Source organism: Anolis carolinensis, chromosome 3, assembly GCF_035594765.1.
Source record: "Anolis carolinensis isolate JA03-04 chromosome 3, rAnoCar3.1.pri, whole genome shotgun sequence".
NCBI classification, from domain to species: Eukaryota; Metazoa; Chordata; class Lepidosauria; order Squamata; family Dactyloidae; genus Anolis; species Anolis carolinensis.
The window spans coordinates 140,784,011-140,799,992 of record NC_085843.1 but is presented as its reverse complement, the minus strand read 5'-3'; the positions used below and the strand labels follow the sequence as shown (position 1 = coordinate 140,799,992).

At 44.2% G+C, this 15,982-nt stretch overlaps 1 protein-coding gene across 4 annotated transcripts in view; it reads right to left on the bottom strand.

Annotated features, from left to right (window-relative positions):
• The window catches only part of tbc1d4 (TBC1 domain family member 4), a 115,514-nt gene extending 102,555 nt beyond the window's left edge, over positions 1 to 12,959 (bottom strand). For all 4 annotated transcript variants that reach the window (XR_010004395.1, XM_008106893.3, XM_008106892.3 and 1 more), the window contains exon 1: positions 12,360 to 12,959. Coding sequence is in view for 3 of the 4 variants with exons in the window: in XM_008106893.3 (XP_008105100.1) it covers positions 12,360 to 12,827 (468 nt within the window). In the remaining variant the exon portion in view is untranslated. The remainder of the gene's footprint in view (positions 1 to 12,359) is intronic.
• Positions 12,960 to 15,982: the final 3,023 nt, after the last annotated feature.

The window sequence follows — 15,982 nt, the reverse complement described above, 5'->3', positions numbered from 1 at the left end:
GCTTTGACTGTTTTTGTTTCCTCCTCCATATGTGCCAACCCCTGGTCTTACCTTTACTGTTACTAGATGGTGACCTCTGAGAGATTATCCCTGGGCCAATGAAACCTTGGAAAGAAAACTGTTTTATGAGTACTGTTTTATGAGTACTGTTTTATGAGTTTTATGAGTACTCACTGGCCCACTCACTGACATGTAGGTTTGGAAATTGTCAGGGTTTTTCCCTAAGCTTTCATCCCATGCCAATTGCTTCAGCTATCCAAAACAAAAAGGACATCTTTACTGCTATAACTCAAAATCAATTGCACAAAGTGTATTCCAAACCAGTTAAGGCATGCCTATACAACCCAGAGAGCCAAGAAGCAAACAAACACACTGTCTAAACAGAACAGCTACAACCAGATGGAATTTGTGGTTGCTTTCAACCAACATTGCCTCAACCTCTTTCCAAATACAGCAGGAAGTCAGAGAGGAGCCTTCATTCAGTGCTGGATTACTGATAGTTCAATTGGTACAATTGTTTGGCAACTAGTGCAGAATTCCAAATGCCTGAATATCACTTTGTCCTCATCCATCTATTACTGGACTAAAGATGCACCTCTGGTTACCAAAAAACACAAAATGTAGCATAAGGCAGGAGGTTTATATCAGAGTAGAGTTCAATGCAGCATTCCAACACAGAATAAGACCAACAGTACATGAAAAATAGGAATTATATTATTTCTGCAGGCTTTCATTTAGAAGGGGTGGTATTCTAGTGGTTAGAGTGAGCTATATTCAGGATATAAACTCTATTTTCTTAAAATGCTAATCAACTTCAAACACAAAGAGAGAGCAAAATCTGTAACTCATACATTTATTAGCAATATCTACCACTGCTTCTGCAGCATGCCTTAAACCAGAGATGAAATTCACACCCAAGGCATTCATGTATGGAAATATTGGGTGGCACGGCTCCCTCCTGGTTTGTGGCACTGATCCAGAAAATTGCTGCGATGTGCAGTCTATCAGATCGTAACTGCTGCATAGAGCCTTATGCCAGTAGGCTGGTTTAGAAAAAGGATAACCTTGCTGAAGAGGCACTTCAGACAATATCACAAGTGTTGAAAGCAAGAAATCCCACTTTCTGTTCAGTATACATCACTGACTATAAATACTTTATACACACAGAGACACACATTTTCACAATGGTTTGTTCGTTCCTTCTCTTAGAAAATTATGTTGCTGTTTTGGGAAGTAAGGATCTTATTACTGCTTATGTTAACGTTTACTGTGTCATTTTTAATTTATATTATGTCTTGTTTATTGTTGGTTGTATTATACGGCATTGAATATTGCCGCTTTATGTTGTTAACCACCCCGAGTCCCCAACAGAGAGATAGGGCAGGATATAAAGTTGTTGTCGTTGTTGTTATTATTATTAAGGGTATTTAGCTAGGAGCCACGGTGGCACAATGGGTTAAACACTTGTATCGGCTGAACTGCTGTCCTGAAGGTTGAATTGCTGACCTGATGCTTGCCGGTTCGAATCCACAAGACCAGGTGAGCTTCCGTCTGTCAGCTCCAGCTTGCGGGGATATAAGAGAAACCTCCCAGTAACACATCTGGGCATTCCCTGGGCAACATCTCTCTAGATGGCCAGTTCTCTCAAACCAGAAGCAACTTGTAATATGTTCTCAAGTTGCTTCTGACACGATTTTTAAAAAGGGTATTTAGCTAGCCCAGAATCGGCCACAGCAAAATGAACTGGAACACATTTCTTTGTGTCATTTCCTCTTCCACATCAGCCAGCAAATGTTTGGGCAAACCTGTTGAAAATACATTTCACCATGGAAGAGAATACTTCATGGGCTATGTCTTTGTAAAAACCATAAGTGTTCTTTAAAGATAAGAAATCCCACTTGCCTTTGAAAACAAAAAAACATACAGTTTTAACACAACAGTCTTTTAAACAAACCTCTTCTGATCACTTTTGCACAAAGGCATTATCTCTTATTGTTCCCATTGATACAGTTAATAAATCCAGTAATGAGGATATTAACTACAAATCTTCAAAGCTAGCTCACTATTTATTGCATACTTGAAAACAAAGAAGTGACAGGCCTGCTCCTAACTACAATTACAGCAGTTTCCTATTTATAGTCCAGTACTGCATTTGTTACCATAAGTCAACAGGGGACTTGAGGGTACATAAACACATTTCATTTTAAAACAACAGTAGGGTAGCATGCAGAAGTAATGTGGTGTAGTGGTTTGAGTGTTGGACTACAAAACTCTGGAGATCAGGGTTTGAATCTGCTCTTGGCCACAGAAATTCACTGGGTATCCCTGGGGCAATTCATACACTTTCAGCTCCAGGTGTCCCAGTGGCTCATGGGTTAAACCCTTATGCGAGCTGAACTGCTGACCGAAAGGTCGGCGGTTCAAATCTAGGGAATGGGGTGAGCTCCCATCTGTCAGCTCTAGCTCCCCATGCGGGGACATGAGAGAAGCCTTCAACAGGATGGTAAAACATCAAACATCCAGGCATCCCCTGGGCAACGTCCTTGCAGATGGCCAATTCTCTTACACCAGAAGTGACTTGCAGTTTCTCAAGTTGCTCCTTAGCATTGCCTTAGGTTAGGGTCTCATAAGTCAGAAATGTCTTGAAGATATACAACAGCAAGAAAAGTGGCAGGCATATTTTCTAGACATAAAACATCATCATAACAGATATGATGATGTGCTGCCACACGTTGGGCAACTGAATGAGCTCTACAAGGAAAACACTGCCTGAGAGAAAAAACACTAAACAAAAAGAAATCTAGACCCAACTGTTACTTATTCACAATGATCATGCTCTGAAACTGTAGTATGTGAACGCCATTTGAAGTAAGTCTGCAATCCACTCCTAAAATCTATGAAGAAAGGACCCTAGGCACAGAAATATAGAGTTGGAAGAGACCACAAGAACCATCCAATCCACCCCTGCCATGCAAATACAAAGCATTTTTAAATTTAGGTAATAAAATACCTGTCTATATGCCTTCTCCAATACAATCCAATATACAGCTATTGATTTATGTAATTGATTTTAACTCCTCTTTTCTTTCAAGGTTGGGATGCAAAGTAGATGTAAAATGTCATTTTTAAAATGCTCCACTAAAACGCCGTAAGTCATATACAAAACTCAGTAAAAACTCTAAAATATAAATAAATAAATAAATTTAAGAAGTCCAGAATTTCTATTTTAAAAATGCTGACTGTTAATAGTAGTTAAATAAACAAAATCCAAAATCCACAAAAGAGTGATAACTTTATTGGCCAGCTGAAATACACAAAACACATCATGCAAGTTTTCAAAGCTCCACTGATGTCTTCATCACACAAAAGATGTATTAAGCAAGCCTTTGAGGATTAATATGACCCATAAGTATGACAGAATCTGTATAAGAACAGCGAAAGCAATTGGATTAATGTTTACAAAGCTCAGTTGGTGCTAGACTTTTCATATGTTGTAATCATCTGAAATATTATATATATATATATATATATATATACACACACACACACACACACACACACAGTTTTATAATATTGTTTTATTGTTATTCTTTTTTGTCTGGTTCTGGCATTAAATTATTGCCATAGTTCGTAAGTTGCCCTGAGTTCCACATTGGGGGTGAGAAGGGCGGGGTATACGCACAGTAAATAAATAAATAAACTAGACAAAGACAGTCAAAATAGTTTTAGTTATGTAAATGCATTCCTGGCCGCTGCTGAGATCTGGGAATTCAGGTTTAAGTTTGAATTCAGAAGTACACAGAAAAAGAGAATCGACTTCTTGGGGTGGGGAGTAATCCCTTCCAACAAAAACTGAATCACAATTCCCTAGTTCACCTGTCAACTGACCGAGAAAACACCTATCTTGTTGGATTAAGCTACAATTTTTTCGCTTTCTTTCAACATATCATTGTTATATTGATTTAAAACATTCTCCTCAGACTTTGGTGGAGAGGGAAAAAAAGCTTAAAAACAGAAACTCTATTGAAGTTAAAGCAGAAGTAGGCAACTGTGGTCATCCTAATGGCGCTCGGATGGAACTCCCCATGAGCGCTACTCAGCATTGGCAGTTATAAGGGATGGTAAGCGATGCAATATAAAAATGTTTGGAGGGCACAGATGCCCACTCCCGATTTAAGCCACTTACAGTTGGGAAACAGTCCTGGGTACATCTATACTGTAGAATTAATGGATTTTGAAACCACTTGTAACTGTTATGGCTCAGTGATGTGGTTGTAGTTTTACAAGGTCTTTAGCCTTGTCTGCCAAATAGTCTCTGTGACTCTTCAAACTACAATTTTCATACTTTCAAAGCATTCAGCCATGGCAGTTAAAGTGATATCAAACTATATTAATTCTACAGTGAGAGTTTAGCTCTTTATATATCCACCTATATTAAAATAAGACACTAACTCTAAGGCTAAGGTTCAAGACAGTGGACCAAAATTTAATGCTAATATCCAAGAATCTGATTTGTTTTCCCTGATATAAAGTACATACTAGGAACAAAACAGCTGAAAAAATCAAACAACCTACTTCAGTCAGAACATAAAGGAAAGCAAAGTGTAGGAAGCAGACTTTTATCTCTTTCCTTGGAATAGCCGGTTTGCTTTATTTTCTTTAACCGGGATTAAACGCCAGTTTGTTTGAAAAGTCTTGCTGCACACTTAGTTGATCACTTCCACCACAGAACACTCAAAGAACACACGTAACACTTTTTCCATTCATGCAAGTTGCCCATGGTTTTCTATCTGATGTAAAGCTTAAGGCGCAATCTCTACAGCAGTCTCAATGAGGAACGCAAACATGCAGCCAAAGAACTTGCAGTGCCAGCCTATGTTGTCCTCTGCAGGACATAAAAGACACCCATTACAGAAAACTAGGGGCCCATCCAGACAGGCCCAAAACTGGGACCTGTCTCAGTTTTTACTGGAGGAGTCCAAATGACTATGGAGATAATACATGGTTGTTAGCATCAGCTACAGAGGTGCACTGTGTACCTTCAGACCTAAGAATCTTAACACACACACACACATCATGCCATAATGTGGCGAAATAGTAGCCGCGGTGACACTTTCCCCATTACACAGGGAAGCGTCACGTAACCCAGGTAGAAGTGTGCTGGCTCCATTGAAAAGGAAGCATCCTAGGATGCTTCTATGCTGGTTGGGGGTAGAGCTCTGTTGGACGTTGAGGGACATCCATCCCTCAACTGGCTGGCAAGCATCCAAGGACGTTTAAATTGGTAAGTGTGATGAGGTCCTAAGAGCCTTTTTGGAAATCAACCAGTTCAGCTAGATCACATCTAACCAACGCTAACATCATTTCTATTGGAAATGACCAACATTACAAAAAGGTTAACTTTCGCCCTGTTCCTGTGCATTCTGTAGTAACTAAGCTTTGGAAATGTACTTTGGGACTACAACTTGCAGACACTCCCAGCCAGGAGCTAAGAGAGACAAGGAGTTGTAATCCAGAACTGAATTGATCCAAACACATACTAGCCAAAACAGGTTGCCCGTCTGAGTGTACCTTAAATCTACACCCCTACAAATATTGAAGAATGGTAGATTTCACACTAGAAAGCAAAATTATACTGCAAATTCTGCCTCTTAATCATGTACTGTATATCCTTGATATGTGGTGATCATGAGGGCACCTGGTACATCATATTTCATTGGTATCATCTAAAACTGATTTCTGGTGGTTGGACGAGTGGATATTAAAGAACAGAAAGATCAAGTGATTCATCTTTCTGGTTCACATTATAAAATCAGCCCTCGACATTTGTGAGTTTCACTTTTGCAGATTTGATTAATATATTATCTGTAGAAATCTTTAGTCAACTACAGAGACATACAGAAGGGTCTAGACTAGAGTTTCCTAAAGGGATATTCCCTGGAGTTAAAATAATAGCTTTTTATTCAAATTTTTTTTCCTCATTTTTTTCCACCTGTGCCCCAACATCTGTGAATGTAGAGGAGTGAGAATAAGTCTAAGCCAAAAAAAAAAGTATTTTTATGCATATCCACATATTTATATACAGTGTTCCCTCACTTATCGCAGGGGTTAGGTTCCAGGACCACCCGCAATAAGTGAAAATCAGCGAAGTAGGGATACTATATTTATTTTAATATTTATACATTATTTCAGTAGTTATACACTATTTAAGTCTTTATCAACCAATTCTGGGTTGATAAATTGCCACCTTCTCCTCCTGTTGCCGCTTGGGCTTCCTTTCTCTCCCTTTGGCTTCTCCTTCCTCCCTTCCTTAGGCTGTAAATTGTAAATTGTCTTTTAGAGTTTATTGAAAAACCACAAAACAGTAAATCCGCGAAAAATGAACCGCGAAGTAGTGAGGGAACACTGTAGTTGATATTTCTACTTGTGTGCCTCGCAACACTACAGCATGCGTTTGAAGCCAATCTAAAGGTAGTTCCAGGATAAAAAGAGAGGTGGTAAAATTGGTTTCTGGTTTTTAATCTGTGAATTTTAACTTGTAAATTTTAACCTGCATTTCATGAGAGGTTTTGAACTTGTATTTTAACTATGCATCTTGTTGCATGTGTTTTAATCGTGTTTTATATCTTGTTTTAATGATGTTGATGATGATTTAAGAGCCATAAGAATTAATAATTATAAGAATCCATGAATAACCATTTACCCTATTTAGGTTTTGTTTCTATTTGGAAACATCAGGCCCACCATGTGCTACTATTGGACTGCAGCTACAACCAGTCCGTGTCAGCTTAGCTAATACATTAGGAAAATTGAAGCACAAATATCTTTGGCATATTTTCTAAAAGAAAGTTGTCCTCAAATGGTACCCTTCAAAGTTTGTTTTACATTTCCCCTTTATTTATTTATTTATTTATTTATTTGAGACATTTATAATCTGCTCTTCTCACCCCAAAGGGGACTTAAGCCCTGGATATAAGCCCTAGATATCATGGCCGGTGACCAAACAGTAAGCATGCATTGGACTGTTGCATTCAGAGAGTTTGCTGCAAGAAAACAAAAGGAAATAGAATAGGGTTTTGAAGCATTTGTGCTCACTTCATGCTTACTGCAGTACAGTATTACGTTTTGTTTTGTTTTTTATTGTTAGGTTAAATGAAAGTGTGATTGTGTTTTGTATTCAATTGCATGTTTATAGTTTTAAATCAAACATACATACACGTAGATCCGAAACAGTACATGCATTCCCCCCTTCTTTCCCTACCCCCACTGCCCTATTTTGACTGCTGGCTTCCACTAACTGATTCAGAGAACAGCACTAAGAGAAGTCCCTTCATTAATGCAGAGTCACAGGACTCGCATGACTGATTCTGAATAGCATATTTTTGGGGGGAAAAGTGTTAGCTGTTGTTTTCCAAACACTTGTACAGTCTCACTATGATTCACAATATTCAAAATGCAAAGTGAAGGCTCTCACCTAGTTATTTTTATTAACCAGACACCTTTGCAAATCCATTCATTCTCCACAGTTCATTTGTAAAGCCACTTTTGGTTACGCACATGCCTCTGCAATTCACAGAACAGCCTCTGAAAACATCAAAGTATCATTGCCACTGACCTGAAACATCTATGCTTCCGAATTCAAACTCTAGATCTCTGAAGACTCACAAACCCATTACTGTCTTCATGTATTACTATCCAAGTTTATAAATTTTTCGTTGGATGAAATGTGCATAGAATTGGATAGTAATATATGATTCATGGCAATTCTTCTCAAGAAATTATGACGAAAACCTTGAAAACATGATACTCATCCGGGAAACATCAGTTTGGGGTAATATCCTTTCAAACTCAATAGACATGCACATCCAGGTATCCCTTTCTTCCTCCAGAGATTTCATATGAACAGATTAATACAATTTTCAAGACATCTAGGCATTCCCACAAACCTCCACGCCATCTATGAAATATGTAAAAAGTGCCTGTTTTGGACTATCTCATTCTGTGATGCGCTTTAGGGAAATAAAATACCATTGGGTTGCTGTGAGTTTTCCGGGCTGTATGGCCATGTTCCAGAAGCATTCTCTCCTGACATTTCGCCCACATCTATGGCAGGCATCTTCAGAGGTTGTGAGGTATATTGGAAACTAGGTCAGTGAGAGTTATATATCTGTGAAAGGTCCAGGGTGGGAGAAAGAACTCTTGTCTGTTGGAGGCAAATATGAATGTTGCAATTAACCACCTTGATTAGCACTGAAAAGCCTTGCAGCTTGCAGTCCACCTGTTTCCTGCTTGGGGAAATCTTTTGTTGGGAGGTGTTAGCTGGCCCTGATTGTTTCCTGTCTGGAATTCCCCTGTTTTCAGAGTGTTGTTCTTTATTTACTGTCCTGATTTTAGAGGATGCCTGCCACTGATGGGGGCAAAACATCAGGAGAGAATGTTTCTAGAACATGGCCATACAGTCCTGAAAACTTACAGCAACCCAGTGATTGCGGGCGTGAAAGCCTTCGACAATACATAAAATACCATTTATGAAAGCAGAAGCAAGAAAATTACATTTCTAAATTTCCACTCACTTCTAAACATCTACACGTATCATATTCGAACTCTTAGGGCTGTGTTCAAATCCCAGTTCAACTGCTACTAATTTATGACTGCAATATTTTTAATTGTGATGAGAGTTAAAAACCGCAATGCAAACTATGAGAAATCAGAACCCTTCAACAGAAGTGGACTTTAATAATAGAAATAATAATAATAATAATAATAATAATAATAATAATAATAATAATAATACACTTTATTTATACTTCGCTCTATCTCCCAGAGAGACTCAGAGCGGATGAACCCATATGAGGCAAACATTTAACGCCTTTTACACAATGACAAACAATTAACACAGACAGAGGTAAAGGACTTCCCCCTTTTTTCATCTCTAGTGTCTGTTTGTTTGCCACTACAGTATGTGAGCCTTATGAAGCAAGCAAAGTTTAAAGAGGTCATAAAGAGCCTCCGAGTGTCATGTTATTACCATATCATGCAGATAATGGCCAGCTTTCCAAATATTTGAGGAGGAAGGGTGATGTAATGAACCAAAGCTTATTAGCTGTACTCCTGGCACAAGTTCAATCTTCCTTCAGTCATTCAACATTTTTTAAATTTTGCTCCTGGATTTTGAAATACAGTAGAGTCTCACTTATCCAACGTAAATGAGCCGACAGAACACTGGATAAGCGAATATGTTGGATAATAAGGAGAAATTAAGGAAAAGCCTATTGAACATCAAATTAGGTTATGATTTTACAAATTAAGCACCAAAACATCATGTTATACAACAAATTTGACAGAAAAAGTAGTTCAATACGCAGTAATGCTATGTAGTAATTACTGTATTTACGAATTTAGCACCAAAATATCACGATGTATTGAAAACATTGACTACAAAAATGCGATAATCCAGAACGTTGGATAAGTGAGTGTTGGATAAGTGAGACTCTACTGTACCCGCATCTGCATAAACATACATGCTGAGGCATTTTGGAGAAGGGACCCAAGTCTAAACACAAGTTTTGTTTACCTTTCATATGCACATAGCCTGAAAATAATTTCACACACAATGTTTTAAATAATTTTTAGCATGAAACCAAGTCTGTGCACACTGAACCCCCAGAAAGCAAAGAAGTTGCATTCGTAGTGATCCATGTGGACAATTTTGGGGGTACAGTATTTCAGTATTCCTGTACGAGAAAAGCATGTTAATCTATGCAGGCACATTTTGCCCTCCCGATATCCCTGTTTATTTGCCTATGGAGGCAACACTTTTTCGAGGTTACAAAATCCCATGCAGGACTTGCTTTCCTGGACACCACCGGGGCCTCCCTCCGTAGGAAACCTGCCCAAGTATATTTATTTTTATCCTTGCCTTGGCACTTTCCCAGGTCGCCCCTCGCACCATTTTAGCAACATAACAAAACCACAGTGATATAAGTTAGAGAGAGGCGGTGCTTTTCAGGAGGGAAAGGGCTGTCCAAGAGAGGCAGGCCTGGCTTCAGGGGAGGAGGAGCACAGGAAGGAAAGTGAGTGCAAGTGTTTATCCCAGCATGTGCCTACATTGCAGAATGAGTGCAATCTGACTCGCCTTTGCCATGGCTCAGTGCTGTGGGGGTTATAGTTTGGTGATGCACCAGCACTATTTGGCAAAAAGGGACCAAAAAGACATTGAGCCCTAGCCAGAGCCGGCCCTAGGTATTTTTCAAGTGTAGGCGAACAGAAGTTTGGCGCCCCCCCAAAAAAACCAATCACTGAAAAATAAAAGCATTGGATAAGCGAAAATGTTGGATAATAAGGAGGGATTAAGGAAAAGCCTATTAAACATCAAATTACATTAAGATTTTACAAATTAAGCACCAAAACATCATGTTTTACAAGAAATCAACAGAAAAAGCAGTCTTGACTGCGCCCCCGTATGTTTTGCGCCCGAAGCGACAGCTTAATTCACCTCATTGTTGGACCGGCCCTGGCCCTAGCAGAGAAAGTGGTGTCAAGCTGCATTCATTCTGCAGTATAGATGCACCCTAAAGGAGTGTAACTTGGCCAAGGTCACCTAGGGCTGTATCTACACTGTAGAATGAATGCAGTTTGACACCCCTTGAACTGCCATAGCTCAATGCTATAACTGTAGTTGGGAGAGGAACCAGCACTCCTGGGCAGAGAAGGCTGAAGGCCTTGTAAACTCTCAGGATTGCAACGCTTTGCATGGAATTGTATCAAACTGCATTCATCCTACAGTGCAGATCAGGCATGGGCAAATTTCAGCCCTCCAGGTGTTTTGGACTTCAACTCCCACAGTTCCTAACAGCTGTCTGGGATTTTGGGGAGTTGAAGTCCAAAACACCTGGAGGACCGAAGTTTGCCCATGCCTACAAGGGGTGCATCTGCCTTGTAGAATAAATGCAGCTTGACCCCCTTTCATGACTCAATACTGTGGAGTAATGGGAGTAGTCCTTGGGTGATGCTCCAGCACTCCTGGGCAGAGAAGGCTAAAGACCTTGCAAAACTACAACTCCCAGGATTGCATAGTCTTGACCCATGGCAGTTCTAATGGTATCAAATTGAATCCTGGGGGTTGCAGTTGGGCGAGGCCCCAGCACACTTAGGCAGTGAAAGCTAAAGACCTTGTAGAACTACAACTCCTAGGATTGCATAGCATTGACCCATGGCAGTTGTAATGATATCAAATTGAATCTTGGGAGTTGCAGTTGGGCGAGAGCCCAGCACTCTTGGACAGAGAAGGCTAAAGACTTTGTAAAACTAAAACTCCCAGGATTGCATGGCAGTTCTAATGGTATAAAATTGAATCCTGGGGGCTGCAGTTGGGTGAGGCTGAGAAGGCTAAAGACCTTGCAAAACTACAACTCCCAGGATTGCACAGAATTGACCCATGCGAGTTTAAGGGGTATCACATTGAACCCTGGAGTTTGTAGTTCAGTGAGGCCCCAGCCCTCCTGGGCAGAGGCTACAGACCTTACAAAACTACAACTCCCAGGATTGCATCGTGTTGACCCATGCAGTTGTAATATCAAACTGAATCCTGGGAGTCGCAGTTGGATGAGGCCCCAGCACTCCTGGGCAGAGAAGGCTATGGACCTTGCAAAATTACAACTCCCAGGAATGCATAGCCTTGATTCACGGCAGTTCACGGGGTATCAAACTGAATCCTGGGAGTTGCAGTTGGGTGAGACCCCAGCACTCCTGAGCAGAGAAGGCTAAGTACCTTGCAAAACTACAACTCCCAGGAATGCATAGCCTTGATTCATGGCAGTTCAATGGGTATCAAACTGAATCCTGGGAGTTGCAGTTGGCTGAGGCCCCAGCACTCCTGAGCAGAGAAGGCTACGGACCTTGCAAAACTACAACTCCCAGGATTGCATAGCCTTGATTCATGGCACTTCAAGGGGTATCAAACTGAATCCTGGGAGTTGCAGTTGGGTGAGACTCCAGCACTCCTAAGCAGAGAAGGCTAAGGATCTTTCAAAACTACAACTTCCAGGATTGCATAGTGTTGACCTATGCAGTTGTAATATCAAATTCAGTCATGGGAGTTGCAGTTGAGTGAGGCCCCAGCACGCTTAGGCAGTGAAAGCTAAAGACCTTGCAAAACTGCAACTCTCGGGATTGCATAGCGTTGACCCACTGCAGTTCTAATGGTATCAGATTGAGTCCTGGGTGAGTCCCCAGCCCTCTTGGGCAGGGAAGGCGAAAGACCTTTCAGGACTCCCGCTGCCAAGCTTGTCCCCTGCTGCGCCCCAATTCCGCAGCCGGCGCGCCTCCCTCCCTCCCTCCGTCCCTCCCGCGGGACTTGCCTGCCCGGGCTCGGCGGCCCTGAAGACGTGGCAGGCCATGCGTGAGTCGGGGTCCTCGGGCTGCGCCTTGATCAGGTAGGCGAAGTAGGTGAGGTCGTGGCTGTTGTGCACGAAGCGGGCGATGTGCTGCGCCTTGTGCTCGAAGATGAAGACGGCCGGGTTGGAAGCGGAGGCAGCGGCCGAGGAGGAGGAGGAAGGCACGCAGCGCAGGGTGGGCGAGCCCAGGAGCAGGAGCACCTCGCGGGGCGGCACGGCGCTGGGCTCGGGCTTCTGGCTGCGGCGCCGGATCTCGGCCATCAGCCAGGGCAGCATGGGCAGCGTGGTGCGGCGGTCCAGGCAGGAGCAGCCCACGTACCACAGCCTGAAGCGCTTCTCCCCCGGAGGAGGAGGGAGAGGCGGCGGCGGCGGCGGGGGAGAGCCCTCCAAGGGGTGCGAGAAGGGCTCCGCGCGGGGCTGCGGCTTCTCCATGGCTCCAGCGAGAAAGGCACAGCAGCAGCAGCAGCAGCACTCCCCACTCGGCTAAGCAAAGATTGCTTTTGCGGTGAAGGAAGGAAGGATCGCGCTCTGCTGCAGACCTCTCGGGGAAGCCGCCCCCTTGGGCTCCCGCTCCGCTCCTGGAGGGAAGCAGAGCCCGCCCCGTCCTGCTGCAGTCCGCCCTCCCTCCCGCCCACCCGGCCGACCAAGGGGGAAGCGGAGGGCGCCCTCTGGCAGCTCCACACAAAGCGCCTCCCCTCCGGAGGGAGTCCCTTCGCGGAACGGAGAAGGGCCGAAAGGAAGGCGGAAAGGCACGACGACACACGGCCCGCCCCTTTCCCTTTCCCTCTCGCCCTTCGCTGCTGCTGTTCCCTGCCCTCAGGGCCTTCCTTTGCAGCCCACATTAGCCCAGGAGAGGGAAGCACTGGCTTGACCTGTGATGACTCATGGGCCTTGTAGTCCTGTTTATGACACTGTAATACCTGATGATGAAGAAAACTTGGGTTTTTTACCTTCCCAGTCTGAACTGGAATCTTCTCAGCCAGATCTTTCCCAGGCAGATCTGGGAACCTTGCACCTGCAAGAAAGTTGTGACCCAGAAGTATGTCAAACAAATCCGGAGCCCACTTCTCCTGTGTTCTCCCGCCATGAGTTTTGTAAACAACAGAGAGGTTTGGAAGCTGCTTCGCGCAGGAGTGCGAGGATAGCAGCCAAGAATTCAGCCAATTAAGTCTCCTTTTTCGTGAGAATCCTTAAGGAGTCAAACATCTGGTCTCAAAGATTAGCTTTCGTTTCTGGTTCCCAGAGAACTGCTTCGGCGGGAAAGTTAGACTCTATATAGGTGATTTACCCGCGAAGTAACTTCGCGGAGTCAATTCGTCAACCTCCGGAGCGAGTTGTGTCTGGACAGCGCGCTCCGTTTCAAGCCTCGCTCCTGCTCAAGCCTTGCCCTGCTTTCCAGCCTTCGCTCCTGTTTTGCCTTTGTTTACCTACGGACCTTGCTTGTTTCCCAGGACTAAACATTGCCTTGTATCACGGATTTTACCAAGTTTTTCCACGGACCTTGTTCTTGTTCCTTGTTACCTTGTTCCACGTTTTAAGCCTTGTTTCAAGTATCAAGTTATTTCCTAGCCTTGCTCAAGTTTATGGACTAAAGGACCTTATCATCTCCCCTCACTTTGCCTGGCAAAGTGAGTGTTTCGGTTATTGGATTACAACTTTGGACCTTAATATTTCATATTGGACATCGCTTTTTTGGGCTAATTGAGACCTTTCCTGAAAGGTCTGCTTTTGGACAATTTCATATACTTGCTTTTATTAACTTTATATATTCCTTCAATAAAGATATTAGTTAGATTCTGGCCTCTGTGTTTGGTTATTGGTGCCTTGCAGCCTGGGTCCTGACAGTTTGACTCCGCCACCCATAAGCACCAATTAACCAAGGCCAGAATGTCGACCGGAGCCGCGCCGGCTGGGCAGCCGCTCAGCTACACCATCAGCAAAGATGAAGTGGATCGCATCCGTGACAGACTCAACGCGCAGGATGGAGAAATAAAAGGATTGAGGGAGCGCGGAGTCCGCCTCCCGGCCATGGCGTTGCCAACTAAGTTTTCTGGAGAAGCTTCCAAGGTCCAAGTTTTCCGCCGCCAGTGCCAGGCTTACCTAGAGGCCCGTGCCGCCGAGTTTCCCCAAGAAGACATCAAGGTGGCGTGGGTTTACAGCCTTCTAGACGGACCAGCGGCCAGCTGGGCGACGGCCCTATTCGATCAAGCCTCTTCCCACCTAAGAACAGCGCAACGCTTCTTGGATCACCTTAAGGAGACCTGGGGAATCGAGGACAATTTGGAGGCAGCCGGCCATAAACTCCGGCGCCTCTTTCAAGGAGACAGACCCATGTCTCAGTACATAGCTGAGTTCCGAGTGCTGGCCCACAGCACCGGCTGGAACGATGTAGCCCTCAGGGGGCAATTTCGGGAGGGTCTCAACATTGAAATGCTGGAAGAAATCTCCAAGGTGGACCCTCCCCAGTCCCTCGAAGCACTCATTGACCAATGTTTACGGGCTGAAGTCTTGATTGCCAACAGGAAACAATGGGTACGTGGTCAGAGCGGTAGAACTGGGGCAAAACCCCCCGCTCCCGCCAGCGTCCAGCCGCGTCCAGTGTGGAGACCCCCACCACCAACCCCATACCCCAGAGGGAGCGAGGAGGTGCCGATGCAGTTGGGCAACGTGCGACCCAGGTTAGATGCCGCCGAGAAGGCCCGTCGCCAACGCTTAAATCTCTGCTGGTATTGCGGAAATGGGGGCCACTTCGCCAGAGAGTGTCCAGCCAAAGGGAAGCCCGCCGCCCGTCTTGCGGCGGCGTCCTCCACGGAGACGAAGGCGTCTGAGCCGGCTGGCACACAGCCGGCGGGGGAAGCCAACGACCGGGCGTAGAGAGGCTCGCCAACCCGGTCAGAAAACCCATTCAAGAGCCGCCAACCGGGGTCCTGTTCCTTCTAGTGGTCACCTTATGGTCAGCAAAAAGGGGACCCGTCATGATCCACGCCATGATAGACTCCGGAGCCACCAACAACTTCATTGACAGAGAGTATGCCGACTCTCTGGGATTACAATATCATGACTTCAAGAATGCCCGTGTGGTGCAAGCCATAGACGGCCGCCCCCTCAAGACGGGGCCCGTAAGCCAGTGGTCAGAACCCACCAGGATGTGGATAAGGGAACATATGGAAGAGATTTCTTTCTTTGTTACCGAGGTTCCCCATTTCCCTGTGATTTTGGGAATCCCGTGGCTGACTCTCCACGACCCAAACATCTCCTGGTCCAACAGAGAACTGCAGTTTGCTTCAAAGTACTGCCAAAACCATTGCCTCGTAGCCAAGGTCTGCCATGCCACAGAGACCGAGCCCATCATCACCCTGCCCAAGAAGTACTCCGAGTATTGGGATGTATTCAATGAAAAAGAAGCCGAGAAATTACCCCCACATAGACCTTATGACTGTGCCATTGACTTGGTGGAGGGGGCCCCGATCCCGCGAGGGCACCTATACTCCCTGACTGAACCGGAGCAAGAAGCTCTCAGGGAATTCATAGAGACAAACCTTCGCAAGGGATTCATCAGACCCTCTCAATCCCCAGCCGCCTCCCCA